The 20,252-nt window shown below is 41.0% G+C and overlaps 2 protein-coding genes and 1 pseudogene across 2 annotated transcripts; 1 reads left to right on the top strand and 2 right to left on the bottom strand.

Moving 5' to 3' along the window:
* Window positions 1-6,296: 6,296 nt before the first annotated feature.
* Window positions 6,297-7,943, bottom strand: LOC114944313 (uncharacterized). The gene has a single exon (XM_085489499.1). It carries the CDS (start codon window positions 7,941-7,943, stop codon window positions 6,297-6,299), a length of 1,647 nt encoding a protein of 548 aa, XP_085345625.1.
* An 810-nt stretch (window positions 7,944-8,753) lies between these two features.
* On the bottom strand, window positions 8,754-9,419 carry LOC114944306 (uncharacterized). Its single transcript, XM_029320177.2, has one exon. The coding sequence runs from the start codon at window positions 9,417-9,419 to the stop codon at window positions 8,754-8,756; it is 666 nt and encodes a 221-aa protein (XP_029176010.2).
* A 6,299-nt stretch (window positions 9,420-15,718) lies between these two features.
* On the top strand, window positions 15,719-19,988 carry LOC146719805 (uncharacterized; annotated as a pseudogene).
* The last annotated feature ends 264 nt before the right edge of the window (window positions 19,989-20,252 follow it).

The raw sequence follows: 20,252 nt of genomic DNA, 5'->3' as shown, positions 1-20,252 counted from the left end.
TCCCCCCCCTTCCCCCCTTAAACTTCTTTCCCCCCTTCGAGCCTTTTCCCCCTCTTTCGTTTTCTTTCCCTTTTTTGCCTATTGTTTTTCTTCCCCTTTTTTTTCGCCTCTCTACCCTTTTTCCAAAAAATCAAAAAATAAAAGGGGTCAAGCCATATTCAAAAAAAGGGTCCTAAAAAATTTAAACCAGTTGTCAATGAAAAATAATTATGAAATTCCAGAGTCCCAATTTGTTTTAAGAATAAGTATTTTTTTTAAAAGAAATTTTGGCAGTAAAACCCCAATTTTAATACCTAGTAATGCAGTTTTTGTGTTAATTGTACCGAACGAAAAAAATAATTAAATTTTTAAATATACACATTTTAAACAAAAAAATTATAAAATCGAATCTGTTTGGGAAAAAGGGTTTTAGAACTTTTTTTTTTCCCTCCCTTTTTACAAAAAATTGGATGGGGATGTCCCCCGGGAAAACCCCCTTTTAAAAAAATTTATTACAGTTGCACATTTCGCCGAGGTATACCCAAGAAATTTTAAAGGGGGTTTTTGGGAAAATTTGGTGATATTAAAAAATGTAAAAGGCTTTAAAGGGTTTTAAAAAAAAAACCCCCCTTTTACTCAAAATTCGTCTTCCAGCGATCGATGATCTTTAAAGGTGTTGCGGGAAACAGAAATAGGATTGTCGAGGGGAAAGCGAAAATGAAAAAATTTAAATGGGGGTTTTGGGGAATTACCCTTTTTGAATTTGTAAAATGTAAAAAAAAAAACAAAAAAATAATGATCAAACCTTTTTAAAAAAACGGGGGGGCCTTTTAAAAAACCCAATCACTGAACATTCGGATATTAACGATCAGTATACAATATACCCAATACACGCGAAAAGAATCGATAACGAATCTGCATTGAAGCTTTATCAAATGGTGAAAATTGAAGATTTTCCAATGGATAATCGTTATAAATATCTGGATGTCATGTGTTTCCCTGATTTATATCCTGATGGTGTCAATGGACAACGAGAAGATAGAAACTTTGCATTGCCGGAATATTTATTTATTAGAACACGATTGATGTCGAAACATAGTAGATTCAGGTTGAATCTGCAGTATCTGTTCTTCCTTCTCAATGATGCTAACTACCGACAGTTGAAAAGTGGTATCTATTATACGATGATGGTTACTAACCCACGAGAGAGATACACTGCTGGTAGATACTTGAACGAATTGAAAGGTTACCAATTAGAATCGAATTTAATGAGTATTTTCGCAAAATTGAGAAATACGGATCAATTTTGGCGACAACCGTCCAATAATGTAAAATGCATGACTTTGCATTACGGTCCAGCAACGTGGTTTTTGACTTTGAGTCCTAGTGAATGGAAATGGTCCGATTTGGGTGAATATTTACGAGATATGAATCCCGATAAAGAGAAGTTAGGCATCAACGAACTAATCGCATACGATCCTGTAAGTACTTCTAGATTCATGTGCATAAAATTCAAAGCCATGATTGATTTTATTTGATCGTCCGATAATCCAATAGGAAAGGTTATTCATTACTTCTGGCGACTGGAATATCAACGTAGAAGTATCCAGCACATGCATTGTATGATTTGGATAAAAGATGCTCCAGTATTAGGAAAATCGCCGGATGAAGAAGTTGCTACGTTTATTCAAAAATACGTAACGTGTGAAATTCCAGATGAAAATGTTTCGCCAACGTTGTACGATACGGTAATAAGTGATCAGAATTATAAACATAACTCATATTGCATGCGTACGAAAAAAACGGAAACTAATATATACAGAAAGTGTCGGTTCGATTTTCCTCGGCCAGTTACTGAGAATTTCGTTTTAAGAGACGTTATCACTTCGATAGTCGGTAGAAAAAATTTACGCAGTAAGAGCAGATTGTACGATCTTCCTCGCAAGGAGTCGGAAAGGTTTATAAATGATTATAATCCGTCTATCAAATTAGCCTGGGAGGGAAATATGGACATACAATTTATTAGAGAAAAATCAGAGTTTTTAAACTCATATTTAACAAAATACACGACAAAGTCGGAAAAATGCAATACAGACTTTGAAGTGATAGATTCGAATAAGTCCTTGGCATCGAAACTGTGGAATTTTGCAATGCGTTCATTAAATAACAGAGAATGCGGTGCTTTAGAAGCTGCGGATACACTATTAGGGAATCCTTTGTACGGTACGGATAATGATACCATGGTCAAATGGATCGATGTTAATGAGGTGAGAAATAGAAAACTTAAAACATTTAATGAAATTTAAGCTTTTGATGAAAATTCTACGAATATTTACTGTTCGTCACTCATCGATGATTACTATCCAAATAGACCTCAGGAATTACAATCATTGAATTTGTACGATTTTGCCAGATTCTGGGAAATTACGAAACAGATGTCAAATAATGACGAAGTCAAGTGTTACAAACTGGCATCGGGTTTATTTTTAAAAAAACGAAAAAAGGGTTATTTAATTAACCATTATCGATTCAATGTAAAAACTGAGCCCGAAAAATACTTTTACTCGCTGCTTCTTCTGTTCAAACCATGGAGAGATTTGAGTGAACTCAAAGGTACATTCGAGACTTACACGGATGCCTTTAAGAATTCAGAGTCTGTTTTAACGAAGGTAATGAAATATCACGAAAGGCTCGAAGAAATACAGAAAGCTTTTGAGAACGTTGCTGAATTAATCGAGAAGCGCAAAAATGATCTGAAAACAGCAGACAGAGACAAATCCGATGACGATGAACTGGATTGTAATCCGATAGAAGCTGACGACGCGATGAAAGATCTGGAAGATTTTGGTGAGATTGACGACCCGATTGATTTATCGCAAATGATGTCGCAATTGAACGAAGACCAGAAAAGAGTCTTTGATGGAGTATGCCAAGTTTTACAAGATAAGAATCAGATTCTGCGACTGTACGTAAGTGGCAAGGGTGGTACAGGGAAAAGTTTTCTAATTGAAACGATTAAACATTGGATCAGAATAAATTTGGAAAAAACGACTGCCATATCTGCTCCCACGGGTATCGCAGCATTCAATGTCGATGGCTTGACAATCCATAGAATGTTTCAACTACCCGTTAGTCATGAATCTACACCAAAATATATGCAATTGTCAGACATGGTCTTGAAAACTTTGAGAGACAAATTAAAGAATGTCGAATTATTTATAATCGAAGGAATTACATGTAACAATGCAATGATGGATTTAGGAACGACTGTATTCAGTGATGGTCAAGCCTATGTAGGTTTGTCACGAGTAAGTAAATTGGAAGGCCTACATTTGATAAATTTCAATCCAGCATCAGTTAAAGCAAACTCGAGAGCCATTGTAGAATATAATCGACTGAGATCTATATTCAAATCTGAACTGCCACAAATCAATCCGTCCGAGAAAAAGGTTGTGAAAATGTACGATCGTCGATGGAATCTCTAATATCATTGATGATATGCAGAATTATGATTGTGAGGAACCAGAAAGTATAGTTACGTGAAAAATATATGGCCTTTGCAATAACGATGCTGTTTCGTGTTACGCTAATGTAATATTACAATGTGCGTTTCATTGCGTACGTATTAGGCAACAAATACTGAAAAATAAAGCATCGAATGCATTGATTGATGCTATCTGCGCGTATGGTGAACGTAAATATTGCAACATTCAAGCGGTTAGAAGATCTGTCGGAAAACGCTTCGAAGAACGAACACAACAAGATGTTTCGGAATTTTTTACGGCTCTAATGTCGACGTATTCCGACATCAATGATGTATTAAAACTCGAATTAAAGCACGTAACATGTTGCTCGAATGTCAAATGTAATTACAATATAACTAAGCTGGAAAGCAGTAGTTTGTTAATATTACCTATACATTCGACATTAAAAAGGAAAAAAGGTGTCACTCTACAAAGTTTGATTAATGTAGAATTTTCTAAATGGGAAACGATAAACGGCAATTGTAACGAATGTAAGGGCACCGTGTTGAAAAAGAAAACCGTAATCGAATCAACTTTATCCGTCGTAGTAATACAGCTCAATTTATATACTTTTGTAAACGGTGCTTCTAAAAAAATTATCAACAATCGGATTAACGCCGTGCCGACGAGTAATATCACGATTAATGAAAAAAGGTACAAGCTAATAAGCGCTATATTTCACGAAGGTGAAGAAATAAATCGTGGTCACTACACGTGTATGTTGAGAGCTGACACAAAATCGGAATGGTATTACTCTAATGATATGGAAGTGTTCAAGAAAAAATGGCCCAAAGGAGCACAAGGGGCATAAATATTGTTCTTAGAACAGATTAAATAATGGCGCTGTATAAAGGCTGCCGTAAACGCTACATTAAAACATCAACTGTTATAGCGCTGTATAAAAGTTGCCGTAAGCGCCAAAATAAAATATCGGCTGCTCTGGCGCTTTATAAAAACTGCTGTAAGCGCTGCATTAAAACGAGTGCAATAAGTTTCTAATTTGACCTAGGCTTCATGACATTTCAAAAAGTATCATCCAGAAAAAAATTATCAGACAGAAATATGTATGTCGTGTTAAAATCGGAGAGACGAAGAAAAATATATGGTTGCGTTCTCACGAGAATGGGCGATGGAGGGGCCCATTCTTTATTTTCAATATTCATACAAGAATATAAATTCATTCTGTTGCAATTGAAATAAATGTGCAATGTATCGTTAAAAGTTATTACAATTATACAAACATTTACATATATGATTAAATAAAATATATATGTATACTATAATATAATTATATATTTTATATATGTACATATATACCATATATTTCAATTATTTTGAACTGTATTGCATAAATTGTTACTTATACAAAGTTATGTGATAAGAATCGAAAATACATATATTTGTGATACTTGAATTACTAGAAAGCTGCTCTATATATCTGTACTTTAAAAAGTAAGTGATATCCTAAAAAAATCATAAAAATGAAAAGGTCAGGCCATGTTCAAAAGAAGGTACTCAAAAATTTAAACGATCTAATAATAAATTATCACGACAGGTAACTGATATGTTATTCAAGGTGCCAGTTCAAAGTGAACATACGTAAAGTGTATATTATCTAAATTTAGTAATAATATATTACCATGAAAAGTAACTGTGATATTTTATTCAAGGTGCAAGTTCACATTGAATATACATACATATAAGTAAAACTGATTACAGTTTGATTCTAGAAAATAAGTGCGATATGTTATTCTTAGTGCACAAAATATAATAGTCGTTTATAGAGATTTGATTTGAAATTCATACTAGCCCGTACAATGAAAAATAATTGCTCGTAATTCCAGAGTACCAATTTGTTAATGACTCAGAAAAATAACATGGCGGCGTGCCAAATCTTTCTCTTATCCTGATTCGTCAAGTGCTCGCGAAAACGGCAACTGGCGCAGTGTTGCATGCTCTCTCAATCGGGAATGGTTTCAATTTCACAAAATCAAGGGTAGAAATATCGCAAAAGCGTAGATCATAGTATTCTCGCCATGAAGTACTCGTAACAAATGAAGCAATGTCGACGAATCCTTTGACCCAAGAGGAATCCTATTGTACGAGAAATGATGTGATCTCGTATGCGTGATGCGAGTATTTTGATGTCCGTAATGCTCGTAATTGTATCGTCTCGCCAAACTGTGATGTGACGGGGAAATCCACATAACATATGCAATCAAATTTAATTCTCAAGATCGAGATTTATTGTTACGGTGCCGAGTAGATTGATGTACAATGTTCGTGCGTTCGCTCGCCTGTTGTTGTGAATGTCTTGTTTGTTATTCGCGCGACGGTTGGAAACGAAGTGATTTCACGGACACATCAATGGAGATCATCGAGGCTCATTTCCCCACTCGTCCGTGTTTTCGGAATACGCCGAATTTCGCCGAGATAAGACGAGAAGGAAAACAATGACATCACCGCAATCGGTGTCTGGCGTCAATCATATAGGTCGTGTATCGAACATCCCGCCCCCCTTGAAGGGCATGCCTTCAACACGTGAATTATTATTCGCGATCCAATTAGATACATGTGATATCCTAAATTGAAATATAAATAAAGAGTAAATATAGTAACATAAGTAGAACTTGAAAATGACATTATCGCACATCACAATTTACAATAAAAAAAAATTGTCTCGTCAAATTGTCCCAATAAATTATTGCCTTCATTAGCTCGCGATCAATCTACTCGAGGTCAAAATTGATCAAATAAATCATAATTAAAATTTTACAATGTGTAACACGCGTTTCAATCGGCAGGTGCCTCGTCTATCGGAAGGATAGCTAGCTTCGTTAGCGGCCTTGTTAATTGACCCTTTGCGGTCCTTAATGTGGCCGTCCTTGCAATACCGTCAGGGCCCGGATGAAGTTGTTGCACCCTGCCTATTAACCACTGCAGCGGCCCCAAGCCTGGTTGCTGCACCATGGCGAGCTGACCGATTTTCAATTGCTGGCCCCTGCTAGCCCTCCATTTTTGTCGCTCGATTAGAGTATGTAAATATTCGGCGCTCCAACGTTTCCAAAAGTGTTGCCAAAGCTGTTCTACGCGTTGCCATCGCAGTAGTCGGCCCGGATTCTCCTTCGTAAGATCTGCAACTGGGAAACTGTTTAGCGCTGCACCAATCAAGAAATGTCCCGGCGTAATACAATGCAGATCGTTTGGATCTTCGCTTAACGGGGTCAACGGTCGCGAATTTAAAATCGCTCCTATCTCGCATAACACGGTTTGCATCTCTTCATATGTGAGATTCGCGTTACCTACTATTCGGTTAATATGAAATTTCGCCGACTTCACGGCCGCCTCCCACAGGCCCCCGACATGTGGAGCGTGGGGCGGTATGAAATGCCAATTGATTTCATTATCTCGCATAAAACGCCGTATCGCAAACTGCGTGTCGTCGTCGTTGATCAAGTCATACAACTCCTTTATTTGTTTGCGCGCGCCGACAAACGTAGTGCCGTTATCTGAATATACACATGCCGGCTTGCCTCTACGCGATATAAAACGTTTAAAGGCGCCAAGGAACGCTTCCGATGTTAAATCGGTTACAATTTCGAGATGTACGGCCCTGGTCGAGAAACAAACGAACACCGACATATACGCCTTGTGTAATTTGGCATTACGTCTCTTGCCCTCTTTCAAGAGTATGGGTCCGGCATAATCTACGCCGCTATGCGTGAACGGTCTCGAAGCCGTCACGCGTTGCGCGGGCAAATCTGCCATTAATGCTTGCGATACAGCCGGCTTACACTTGAAGCAGGTTACGCAATTGTGAATTGTTTTTCGGACAGCCGAACGCGCCGCCAGAGGCCAAAATCGTCGACGCACCGCATGCATTGTGGCCTGTAGGCCTGAATGCAAATTTTTTACATGCTCTCGCTGTATGATTAAGGTTGTCAATCGGTGACTCTTCGGCAATAGCATGGGATGTCGCGCGTCGTATGGCAATGCTGCATTGCTTATTCGGCCCCCCACTCTAATGATCTCGTGTTCATCCATAAACGGAGTCAATGACAGAATCCGACTTCCGCCGTCAACGTTCCGACCCTCGGTCAACTGTTTATGTTCCCTTGAAAAGGCATGTCTCTGTACGCACCTCACCGCGACTCGCAGAGCTACTGTTATTTCGTGATGCGAAATAAACGTTGTCTGATATTTGATCGTACGCGAACGCGCTACTCTCAGGCAGTAAGCGATGATTCGCAATGCCCTGTCTAAATTGAAATGTTTGTCCAACAAATTTAGTACAATCGATTGTTGTATGGATATCACCGCTGCGGTTACCCTTTTTTGTTCCGGTAACTCGCCCGACAAGTCGACACACAATTTGACCGGCCAATGTTCCTCAGTTAACTGCAGGAATGCAGGTCCGTTCCACCAAATTGTCGATTGCATTAAGCCCGCCAGGTCGACGCCGCGCGATAATATATCCGCGGGATTGTGAGCGGACGGCACGTGCCGCCAACTCGATCTCCTGGTAAGGCGCTGAATTTCGCCAACGCGATTGGCCACGAAAGCGTTCCATTTACGCGACGGCGACGATATCCATTGTATAGTAATTGTGGAATCCGTCCATAAAATTATCTCTGATTTTGATAAATCAACCGATGCGCGAATCTTCTCGATTAAATGTGATAGCAGTAACGCGGCATTCAATTCTAGCCGCGTAACGAAACTGCTCTAATTGGTGCTATTCGTGATTTGGAAATTAAAAGTTCCACCCGGTATCCGTCGGAATCGCGCGTTCTTATGTATACGCACGCGCCGTACGCACGCTCGCTCGCGTCACAAAAGCCGTGTACCTGTGATTTGCGCGCGTCCGCCCGAAATCCGACAAAACGCGGCACACGTAATTCGCGAAGGCGCGTCAATTGTTGTTTTACGTTCCGCCATCGCTGATGCAAATCTTGCGGCAACGATTCGTCCCACCCGACGCGAGCCTGCCACGTATCTTGCATGATCATTTTTGCCACAACTGTCAGTGGCCCTAATAAACCCAAAGGGTCGAAGACTCGCGATTTCCGACAAGATTGTCCGCTTCGTTATGCTACCCGTCGGTGCGCCGCAATTGTATCCGAAGCGAAATCCGTCGCTGGACGGATCCCATGCGACTCCCAATATTTTCGAGCTCGCTTCATCGTCTAATGACACCTCCGCACTCGTTGTGTCACTAATGCCCTGTAACAATTCTCGGCAATTCGATGATCATTTGCCGAGCTCAAACTGTCCGCGCCTTAACAAGGCTATCACCTCGTCACGAATGCGCCCTGCTTCGGACAATGTATTGGCGCCCGCGAGTAAGTCATCTACATAAAAATCCCGAAGAACGCATTGTGCCCTCGCAGGATAATCGAGGGCATGTTTTTGTGCCAAATGTTGAAGGCATCTCGTCGCGAGAAATGGCGGCGAGCCCGTGCCGTAAGTAACGGTAAGCAACTCATAAGTACCGACTGGCGAATTCGAGTTCTCGCGCCACAATATTCGTTGCAGATGTAGCTGTGACTCATGAATAAGTATCTGTCGATACATTTTAACTATGTCTGCAGTAAAAACGTACGCGAACGTGCGAAAACGAGTGAGAATTGATATCAAATCCTGCTGAACCGTAGGACCTATCATCAAGGCGTCATTCAAAGAAATTCCCGACGTGGTTTTGCACAATGTGTCAAAAACCACACGTAACTTCGCATTCCGGCCGATCCCCTTAAACACCCCATGATGAGGCAGATAAACGGATTCCCTATCGACCGCATGTGCGGGTACGAGTCGCATGTGTCCCAAGGCTAAATACTCGCGCAAAAATTGAACATATGAAGTTCTCATACTTGAGTCACGATGAAGTCGCTTCTCAAGACCAAGGAATCGCTTCATTGCTATTTCGCGCGAGTCTCCCAGCTTTTGCAAAATATCGTTTTTGATGGGCAGCGTCACGATGTATCTGCCCTTGTTATTGGTTGACACGTTGTTTATGAAATGGGTTTCACAGGTGCGCGCTCGTCCTTGGTGTAATGATTCGAATCGCCTAACTCCTCGATCCGCCAAAATCGTTCGATTTGTTCGTGAAGTTTTAAATTGCTAATTGATACGTGAAACGAGTGCAGCCCAGTCTCCGGTCGCGATGCACCGACGCGTGCGCGTCCGCCCACAATCCACCCCAAACGTGTTTTTTGAAGGATTGGATATCCGGAAGTCGCCTGAATCTGCCCCACGCACAACAATTGCCAAAATAGATCGGCGCCTATTAACAAGTCGACGTCAGACGACACGTTGAATCGCGGATCCGCCAACTCGACGCCGAAAGGCAGTTTGAATGTTTCACGTTTAATAGTGTTTAACGGAAGCTTGTCCTTTATGATTCGCTCCGCCACGATGCACTCGATCTCAGCCGCGAATGAATTGAATCGCGATTGCAGTTTGATGTCTACGTTTTCGTTTGAAATGGATGTGTCGTCGTATATGCCCAACACCGAGAAATTTACGGATTGCGGTTTTAAACCCAACAATTTTACATATTTGGTTGTCACGAAATTCACCTGTGACCCTGAATCTAACAGAGCACGGCATGTCTTGCGAGCACCGTTCGCATCGTATATGTAAACGATCGCCGTCGAGAGTAACACCTCCGTATCGCCTCGCTCGACCGCGCTATGAGTCGCGACGGCCGATCGCCCGTCCGCGACCGGCGACGAGTCGGTCGGCACCGACGGCGCGCCCGCGTTATTTATCTCTCTCTCATTTTTGGATATATGCAATAACGTGTTATGTTTTAAATTGCACGTTCTGCAACTGCCAGAAGGGCATTTGGTTGCTATGTGATTCTGGCTGCGCAAGCAGTTGAGGCACATTCTTCTGCTACGCATTTCCGCGATTCGCTGGCTGATCGGCAGTTTCAGGAATTCCTTACAAAAGTAAATTAAATGCTCGCTGGCGCAATAGTTGCACTTGCCCCTCTCGATAGTCGTGTGCAATGCTTGACGTCCAACGTTAGAACGCGATTGCGATCGAGAGTCGGAGCGAACGGACGAGATTGAATTCTTTCTCGCGGATTCCTCCAGAATCTGACTGCGATGCGAAAGAAAGGTAATTAGCTCCTTAAATGTGGGCAATTCAGAGCCCTGCAACGAAGCATGCCACTCACGCGACGTGATTGTGTCTAATTTAAACGTTATAATATGAATAAGCAAAGCATCCCATTTATCAGCATTACAATTTAATGCCGTTAACGCGCGAATATGTATCGATGCCCCGTCAGCTAATTGCCGAAGGTCGATCGCGTTTTCTTTTGTTATAACTGGCAATTCAAATATTGCCCGCACATGAGTTTGTATAATCACGCGTTTGTTATCGTATCGCTCCTTTAAGAGGCTCCACGCAAGGTCATAATTGTTTCCAGAAATTTCTAAAGGTTTCACAATGTCAAGTGCCTTGTCCGTTAACGCTGCCCGTAAATATTAAAACCGTTGAACATCGCTCAACGACGTGTTATTTTGAATTATTGTTATAAAGGTATCTCGAAACGGGAACCAATCTTCGTATTTTCCCGAAAAAGTTGGCAAATTAATTTTTGGCAAGCGTACATGAGATATAGCCTCGATCTCGACTCTTGTTGAACTCTGCGTGGAACCTCTCCGCGCGCTCGATTGATTGTCGCATTGTAAAAGTCGGCGAAATTTCGCACATAATGCATAAAATGAATCCTCGAACTCGATTCTATCGTTTGCCTCCTCCGCGTCGATCATTTCAATTTGTGTTTGTATTTTACAATAATCTTCCCAGAACGATTCTAGACGGGCTTGACGGATTTCTACCTGCGCTCGGGTATCGTCGGTTAATGCGACTATATTGTTTAAAAAAGTCTCCATGCGCGTGCATGAGCCCTTAACAATTCCGCGTCGTCGTTTGTAATCGGCTAAATTGGATGATGCACGAAGCGTCTCTGCGCTGGACACGCCCGCCGCTGGGCTATGATCGAGAGGCATAATTTCAAAATCGCGTGATCCAAACTCGAATACGTTAACGATTGATTGGTGCAGATAAACAGACTCACCAGTCACGTCGTCACCTTACTTGCGTCAATGTGCCACGTTACTACTCGGGATGCTGCTCCGAATCCGGAATCGTCCTCAGCGATCCGCAATTATGTATCGCAATGCAACCCGACACCCGGCAGCATGCGCCTTATTCACTTCCTTTCTGGTCAAATTGTCTGCCTTGTAGACGAACGAACGTCCTCATGCCCGCTGCTGCTTTGCTTCGACCTTATCACTCGTCGCTTGTGTACATTGCTTCCCCAGAATAATACATCCGGCTCGAAGGACCAACTTTTGTACGAGAAATGATGTGATCTCGTATGCGTGATGCAAGTATTTTGATGTCCGTAATGCTCTTAATTGTATCGTCTCGCCAAACTGTGATGTGACGGGGAAATCCACGTAACATATGCAATCAAATTTAATTCTCAAGATCGAGATTTATTGTTACGGTGCCGAGTAGATCGATGTACAATGTTCGTGCGTTCGCTCGCCTGTTGTGAATGTCTTGTTTGTTATTCGCGCGACGGTTGGAAACGAAGTGATTTCACGGACACATTGATGGAGATCATCGAGGCTCATTTCCCCACTCGTCCGTGTTTTCGGAATACGCCGAATTTCGCCGAGATAAGACGAGAAGGAAAACAGTGACATCACCGCGATCGGTGTCTGGCGTCAATCATATAGATTGTGTATCGAACACCTATTACTTGCATATTCGAAGAATTCATCTCGTTAGGAACCTCCTGGCCCCTCATGTCGACATGGGGATTCGCATGTACTGCAACGTCTTTTCCTGTGCCGAAACGCCAAGTTCGGACAGGGGAGCGTTCATTTTAAAGATTTTCCAAGTTTAACTAATAAAACGGTAAAAATCGGTATCAGAAGAGTTAATTATTCGCACTTAGGGGCGTTCATTAACTCACGGTAAAGTTGGGCGCCAGGCGCATGTGAATGCGCCACGAGACTAATGTGAACGGTACTTAAGTTAACTTCCCCAGATGTTATACAGAGTCGCGGGTCTAGAGGATTGTTGGGTCTATGGTTGAGAGAGAGGTATAGAGAGACATACACGTGGTGTTATAATTCAACAGATATATATATTTGACACTTAGGATTTACAATTTGACATCGGATACATACAATTGGATAATATAATTATGTAACAAACAGTAATATATAAACTAGCGGTAGGGAAACAAAAATATAATATAAAGATCTGCGAATATCGGTATTTCGGTATTGATCTACAAAATTCTTATTAATTATACAATATGAAACATCTTAGATAATTTCGCGACAATTGTATGCGAACGGGATAAACAAAGACAAAATCGGTAAACGTTATGATGGTCTAACTTATTTTCGCGGGCACGCGGTATAGACAGAGGTCACAATACGATACTCCGAGACACGGCACGGTATGCAAAAAAAGATAACAACTAGATGACGGAAATTTCGTGACTCTTTTCGCACGACTCTCTCGCCGAGTCGAAAACAATGAAATAGTTAACAAACTCGCGGAGACGGCTACACGCAAATTCCGAAAATCTAATAATCGAGCCTATAGGAAACGTGACTCTGAATATCTCGGTAACCCGAATTTATAATAATTACTTTCGAGACGATGGACTGTCGGCGGCACTTTTCGGAGAGGGCTCGGCTCGCGAAACGCAAAGTCGGCTGGCCCCGCGATACGATACTCCAAAAAAAGACAAGAGAGAGACCGCTCTCTCACACACAAAACGATACGAAAAATGAGAGAGTGCGGTACTCACGGTAATTACGATACACGATCAATATCTACGGTACCAACCAACACGGATCTACGACTACTCGAGAGGCGGCTTACAGTTTCTGGTGACGAGTTCTGGTCCTCGGGTCGCACGTGTGGAAGTTCTGGAGGCCCCCTCTCTGGCCTAAGGCACACCGAACAGTGGAGAGCCGGGCCTCGCGCGTCTCGGTACCTTCTTTTTCGCGCCGATCTCTTGCGCATTCCCTCGATGATAGGGTCGATGGCGGGGGCCCTAAGGTCTTTCCCCGCCTCCCCCTTTAGCTGAGGTAATTCTCACGCCGGTAACGTATCGCTGTTTGAGAGGATTTTTCTCCGGGTTTCTTCCCGCGGCATCTCTCCTTCGGGAACAAGCGGGAGGCTGGCCGGGCCCTCCGTAGTCCCCCTTCAGGATCGGCCCTGTGGTTGATTTGGTTCCCGGAGTCCTCTCGGTATCTATAATGTTTTCAACGCCTAAATTCTGCGCGAGATATATCAAAGTAAATTACGGATTCTTGATACTTAACTGCGCGAGGTCCCGCGCTCTCTCTCTCTCTCCTACGCTCGCTCCATCCTTCTTTCGCGCTGCGGTATTCCGGCATCCTCCTTCTCTCTCTTGCTGCGGCACTCCGGCATCCTCCCTCTCTCTCTTGCTTCACATGTCTCTCTCCGGCCGCTCTCTCGAGCCGTCCTTGTCGCTCTACCTACAAATCGTGTCGCACGCGCATCGACAGGCCGATGCTGCGTGCAACTGCGATTCTCGCATGAAATACGGTAAAACGGAATACGGAAAAACGACGGATCGCACCCCCCCCCCCCCGAAGTGAGGGGCGCTCCAGATCTCCGCGGCCTACCCGATCGGGCTTTTCGCCCTTGTGACGGCGCTCCAAAAGCGTCACGTCACAGTACAGACGAATTTGTGGCAAGAGATTCGTTGTGCCCGTAATCATACGTCGACTCGCGATTCGTCGCCAAATTAAGGGGGACCATTTGCACGTTCTCCGGATACGAGATGGGTTCTGGCACTACATTTTCATTGGCACCGTTCATTTTGACATCGGCATTGGTACCTTCATCGACAACTTCCATGGCATCGGTATCGTTAGAGAGAATTATAACTTCATCGGCAACTTCCATGGCATCGGTATCGTTAGAGAGAGTTATAACTTCATAAATAATTTGGACATCGGTATCTGTACTGCCAGCTGACATTGTTATCTTCAATAGTAATTACTTCGATCTTGGGTTTTTTCGTCATTTCCGCCACAATTTTGCACTCGTCGTCACTCGTCTGACTGTCATCAAGTGTGTAATCCATGATTCTATTGATGTTAACGTCGTACAACTCACGATAAATCTCGTTTCTCTAAATCTGGGATTTCCGGGCACTCGTCGCGTGCCTGCTCCTTGTGCGTGCAATGTCAGCAAATCAAAGTGACAAAGAGTGGAAGCCGATGTATCCAATGATCGCCTTAAAGCGACCTTGCTATACCGCTGCTACCGTATCGTTGTTATACTGCTGACTGAAAAAATTCAAACTTAAAGACCTGCCGTCTCAATCGAGTATCGAGAAATGGGACAGCACGTGGCTATGTGTAAAAATCACTGAGTAGCTAATTGCCGAGCCAATGGTTCGATCCCTCGACTGTCAGCGGCCCCACGTATTTCTTTAACAATAGGAGCGGAGGTTTTGAGAAATTCGCAAAGAATTAAGTGCTTAAGCCGGCAAAGGGCAAATTTAAAAGACTGCAAACAAATGGAAGAATTATGAGATATTTACATTAGAAATCGTCGTTTTGAATAAACGAAAAATTTAATTTAAAAAAGATAGCTAGTTTTCTATTCTTGATGAACTACACGAAAGAACCCGAAAAAACGAGGCACGAACGCGAAAGAACGAACCCGAAAGAACGAGAATGAATAGTGAAAATAACAACAAGCAACATAGTTTGGAAAGACGACAATTGGTAAACGAGTTGCATGCGTCAACGAGAAAAAATTTCCCTCGAAGACATGTCATAGTGCGAGGATACGATGATCTGTGGCAAGCCGACATTGTCGAGATGCGTCCGTACTCACGTTTCAACAAAGGTTACCACTACATATTCACTGTCATCGATGTGTTGAGCAAGTATGCGTGGGCTGTACCACTCAAGAGTAAAGGAGGAAGCGAGACAGCTGATGCAATCGCCAAGATAATTCGGAATAGCAAGAGATCTCCGAAAAACATGCAAACTGATAACGGGAAGGAATTTTACAACGCTGATGTGCAACGACTTATGCGAAGACATGACATTAATCAATATTCTATATATTCGGTATTGAAGGCGTCGGTCGTCGAGCGATTCAATCGCACGCTAAAAAACGACATGTGGAAGATGTTTACGCTGAATGGCACTTACAAGTGGTTCAACATGCTGCCACGCCTCGTATCAGATTACAACGGACGCAAGCATCGAACGATTGGTATGCGACCTGCCGACGTTACCCCCGCGATCGCCGAAAGACTCTTGGCTACCGTGTACAATCGTGTAAAAATCGCGGGCCCGGCAAAGTTCAAAGTAGGTGATCAGGTACGTGTCAGCAAATACAAACAACTTTTCGAGAAGGAATACACACCAAATTGGACAACCGAGGTGTTTAAGATTGTTAAAGTGCAGCATACTAATCCCGTAACATATCTACTCGAGAATTATCGCAAAACATCTATCGCTGGAGCGTTTTACGAGCACGAGCTGCATTGCGCAAATTATCCGGATGTGTACCTCGTGGAGAAAATACTGCGCAGGAGGGGTGACGAGGTTTACGTGAAATGGTTGGGATTCGACAGTTCGCACAACTCTTGGATACATAAAAACAATGTTATTTAATGTATTTTATTCAATCATTTTATAACATACTATATATTGTATACCATATATGAAATATATAACAAAAATATATATAACAAAAATATATATAATCCTCATTAATACATCCTTACAATATAATATAAATATAATAAATATAATAAATATAATAAATATAATTTACAACGGTATTCGATAATGTCCCCATGGCAAGGTGTCGGTCGAATCAGGTACGACATACCGCTTGTCGTCGTAGAAACATAGAGCAATTTTCGTCTCGCTGATGGTATACACTTTATGCAATTTCGATCTTATACATGACTGCTGACGCGTCATTTCAATTTCTTCATTAAGACAGCGCGTATAATCGTCGAATGTTATACTACGCGCTACGACGTTACTTTTGACACCTTTTGCCTCTTTAGTGTCTTTTTTTTACCGTCCACCCACAAAGCATACATTTTTGCTCTAAGCCCGACGAATTCGGTCATTATCGCACCGTTATTCTCATTTTTCATCAGACCCGGCATTTTTTTATTCGCGAGCGGTATACTGTACACATTATTCGCAGCGTAATCGCTGGTATCGAATCGAGCGATATTGCGTTTCAAATTTTCATAGACATTGTGACATTTAATTTGATATATTAAACTGTCCGTGTCGGTGTACATTACTCTACAATTGTCACGATAGAGCGGTGACATGTATTCGTGGTGAAATTCATAAAGACATACTTTTGATATGTCGAGTATGCACATGCCCGACGTAGATTGGTTTGTAAATTTAACTTCGAGTTTGCATAATTCTATGGCAACTAATTTTTCCGAAAATATGCTTGTACTATGAAAATTTGGTTTCGCGATCATTGCCTCCGCACCGTACCGTCCGTCTCATTTTGTTAATAATTTTACATCCATATGAATGCGCACATTTTCCATCGTCTTGCCGAATACCGCATTATTCATTAATTTATATAAATTTTTTTCAAAATCGTTTTTTGCTTGTGTTCTAAACTGTGTGTTGAGTTCGATGTATTTTCGAAGCCACGCTGACTGCGTGAATTGTAGTATGCGGTATATTTTTGTTATGCGTAGCTCGTGGCGCGTACACTGCTGCAGATTACGATAGTGTATGACGTATCGCTTCTTATCGTAAAGCGTTGCGAGGAGTTTATACTCCCGCTTGCCGAGCGGCTTATCGCGCGTCGGGCAAAACTGGTAGGTCAATATGCGCGTCATGAAGATGCTGCGGATACTCTAAATCTACTTCGAGAACATAGCCTATAGGCGAATCGAACGCAATAGATGATATATCAAAATTTGATACATCGTCGACTCACCGAAAATCGGCATACGGCAATGGTTGACACATTGCCCATCCGTACAAATTATTTACATCAAAATACATGAGGTAAGATGAGAGTTTCGATGGGTCGTACGATTGCATGTACTTGTTATTAGCCTGTGCGTATCGACCTGAACATTGACTAAGGCCGCCGCGTATATCCTCGTTCGACAAACATTTCCATGTCAATGTCTGTCAATAATTCAAATTTTATATTTGTATGTTTTAACATGGCGTCCCATGTATATCCGGGGAGAGTATAATAATACGCGGAATCGAGTCCATAACTTTTTATACAACTGTCGCGAAAATTTTCAAATATGTCTGCCAATAACAAGACATCAATTTTTAAATATAAATCGCTATATTCGCCTAGCGTTCGAAGAGAGAATCGGCTCCAGACGGTCTCGGCGTGCCCGTAATCACTCTCGGATACTGTGTCGCCGGTTAGGGAGCTGTAAAATGAGTCACGCGGTGGTAAACATGTGTCTTGTAATCTGTCCACGCAATCTATGTATTCATACGGAAAGATGTCCTTCCGTGTCAATAAATTGAACGTATCTGTCGATAAATTTTCATATTCCGAATGTAAAATTTTTAGTTTATCTTTATCTAAAAATGACGCTAATTTGTCAAGACTAGCACTGAGAAACTTATACGAATCGATAAACCGTAATTTAATATAATTTTTCGAATTATTGTCTTGCGTCAATCTAACAGTTTTCGAGAATGATATATATTTTTCCTTTGTTATCGGTAGTAATTCGATTTCCTCTTTGAACGCTGTGACTATGTCCTCGATAATGAAATGTGCGTCGTAGCCGGACAGATTGTGAAAGACTATAGGAATACAAAATGATTCTTTGTAATTTAAGTTACAATTTGAATGCGCGGGGCCTCTGTACCGTCCGGTGAGATGGCAATGATCGCGAACGCGTGTATCGTCTTCGTCAAACGGTTTCCCACAAATGTGACAATGCGTCGCGGTGCGAAATTTTGCCCACTCGTCAGGCGTTAAATTTACCAAGGGGACATTGGTTGTTAAAATATTTTTTACGCGGATTGCTAAATTTTTAAGCTGTTCGGCGAATTACGCAACGCAATCGACACTACTGGCGGGAATTGTACGCGGACAACGAACTGTCATACGAACACTGTACATAATACGCGATGCTGAATACTTGATGGTGTTGATAATTTTTGACATCTTCGATCTTTGTCAAAACACACTCCAAGTCGGCGTACACCACAAACGGCAGCCGCTCCTTCCTCGTGTAGTTGTCGAAGCTGAGCCACTAGTTGACGCTTAGCTAATGCTGAGGCTCAGCACTGTATGGCCTCCACAAATTGCTCAGCAAAACGATTTTTTTCTGCTTTAAAACGTATAAAAACGTATTTGCAATCATCGTTGGAGGAACAGCGTTTAAATTCATTAGCAATCTTGGTCATTAAAGCCGAACTTATGATGAGCATAAAATACGATGATATTATTGAAGATTTCGCAAACCAAAAATCTCGTCGTAAACCACTTGAGTATTAAATGTTAATATTGTGTTTATTACAAAATTTTCCAACTTTTCTGTGTCTACTTATTTTTAATTATTTTTTAAATATGTTACAGATTTTTATCATTTCCACATGCTCATCAAATTTTGCCTTCAAAAATTTGCCGCCCCTAAAAATCTCCCGCCCTACGCTTCAACGTAATTAGCGTATGGGTAAATCCGCTACTGATCAAAACGTTTGCGAGGTTTTTTAATAGTAATATGTTGTAATAAATAAATAAGATTTTATAATTTATTTTTGTTCGTTCAGTTGGCCTATTATCAATTTAGAATTTAATAATTTGTTCAATATTATATCAATTTCAAAATTAGATGATACATGTATAATAGAATTGGAAAGATTTGCAAAAAAAGATTTAACTAAACTTTTAAACGGAAACAAATTTACTGAACCTTTAAAACTTTTTAGTTTATACATATATCTTTATTGTTGGTGATCATTTGCTCTATAAATTTTACATGCTCATTTTACATGCTAATGTACAAAATGTATTCATCAATTACAACAATTAATAGATGTTTCGATAAGAAAAGTAATATAGTCGATGGGATTGTTCGATTAAAAGAATTAAAATTATTCTTAACAAAACGAAATTATCCTATGAACGTATTATTTCAGAAGATCAAACCGCAATAATTAATGACGTAGTATATGATAAAAATAATAGAATGATTAGCTTTGTATCTTCATGTAGAGAGAACACATTTTCCAAAAATAATTTTGATGTGAATTCTGTAAAAGATATTGAAAATGCTTTTTCAAAGTGTTGGTTGTAATGCATGTGTATATGGCCCAACTGCTTATTGATAACGCATCAATATTTTGTTTAGCAGTCTTTGTAAGTGACAATAAATTTATAGATAAGATGAATTTTGACGCAGTAGAAAAATTATGTGCTTTCGAGTTACAGAATTATCATCTAATGTTTTGGATAGCCAAAGCACTAAACAATTTCTTAATTAAATATATAAACACATATTAGATTTTTTAAAATAAAAAAAAAATTAAAAAACGCATATACTGTATGCGCACCATTTTTTTAAGATTATGAAGAAAATGGTCGCAAAAAAGTAACTATAAGAGCATCGATAAAAATTTCATAACTTTTATGTCTATACATGCATAAAATTAAATGCACATAGTT

This window comes from Nylanderia fulva, unplaced genomic scaffold (genome assembly GCF_048542155.1).
Source record: "Nylanderia fulva isolate GAGA-0341 unplaced genomic scaffold, ASM4854215v1 Scaffold859, whole genome shotgun sequence".
NCBI lineage: Eukaryota > Metazoa > Arthropoda > Insecta > Hymenoptera > Formicidae > Nylanderia > Nylanderia fulva.
This window is presented reverse-complemented; position numbering and strand designations above follow the sequence as displayed.

What these genes read in the sequence shown, in the direction of transcription:
- LOC114944313 (XM_085489499.1), bottom strand. Translation starts at nt 7,943, where the DNA reads ATGCAATCGACAATTTGGTGGAACGGACCTGCATTCCTGCAGTTAACT.
- LOC114944306 (XM_029320177.2), bottom strand. Translation starts at nt 9,419, where the DNA reads ATGAAGCGATTCCTTGGTCTTGAGAAGCGACTTCATCGTGACTCAAGT.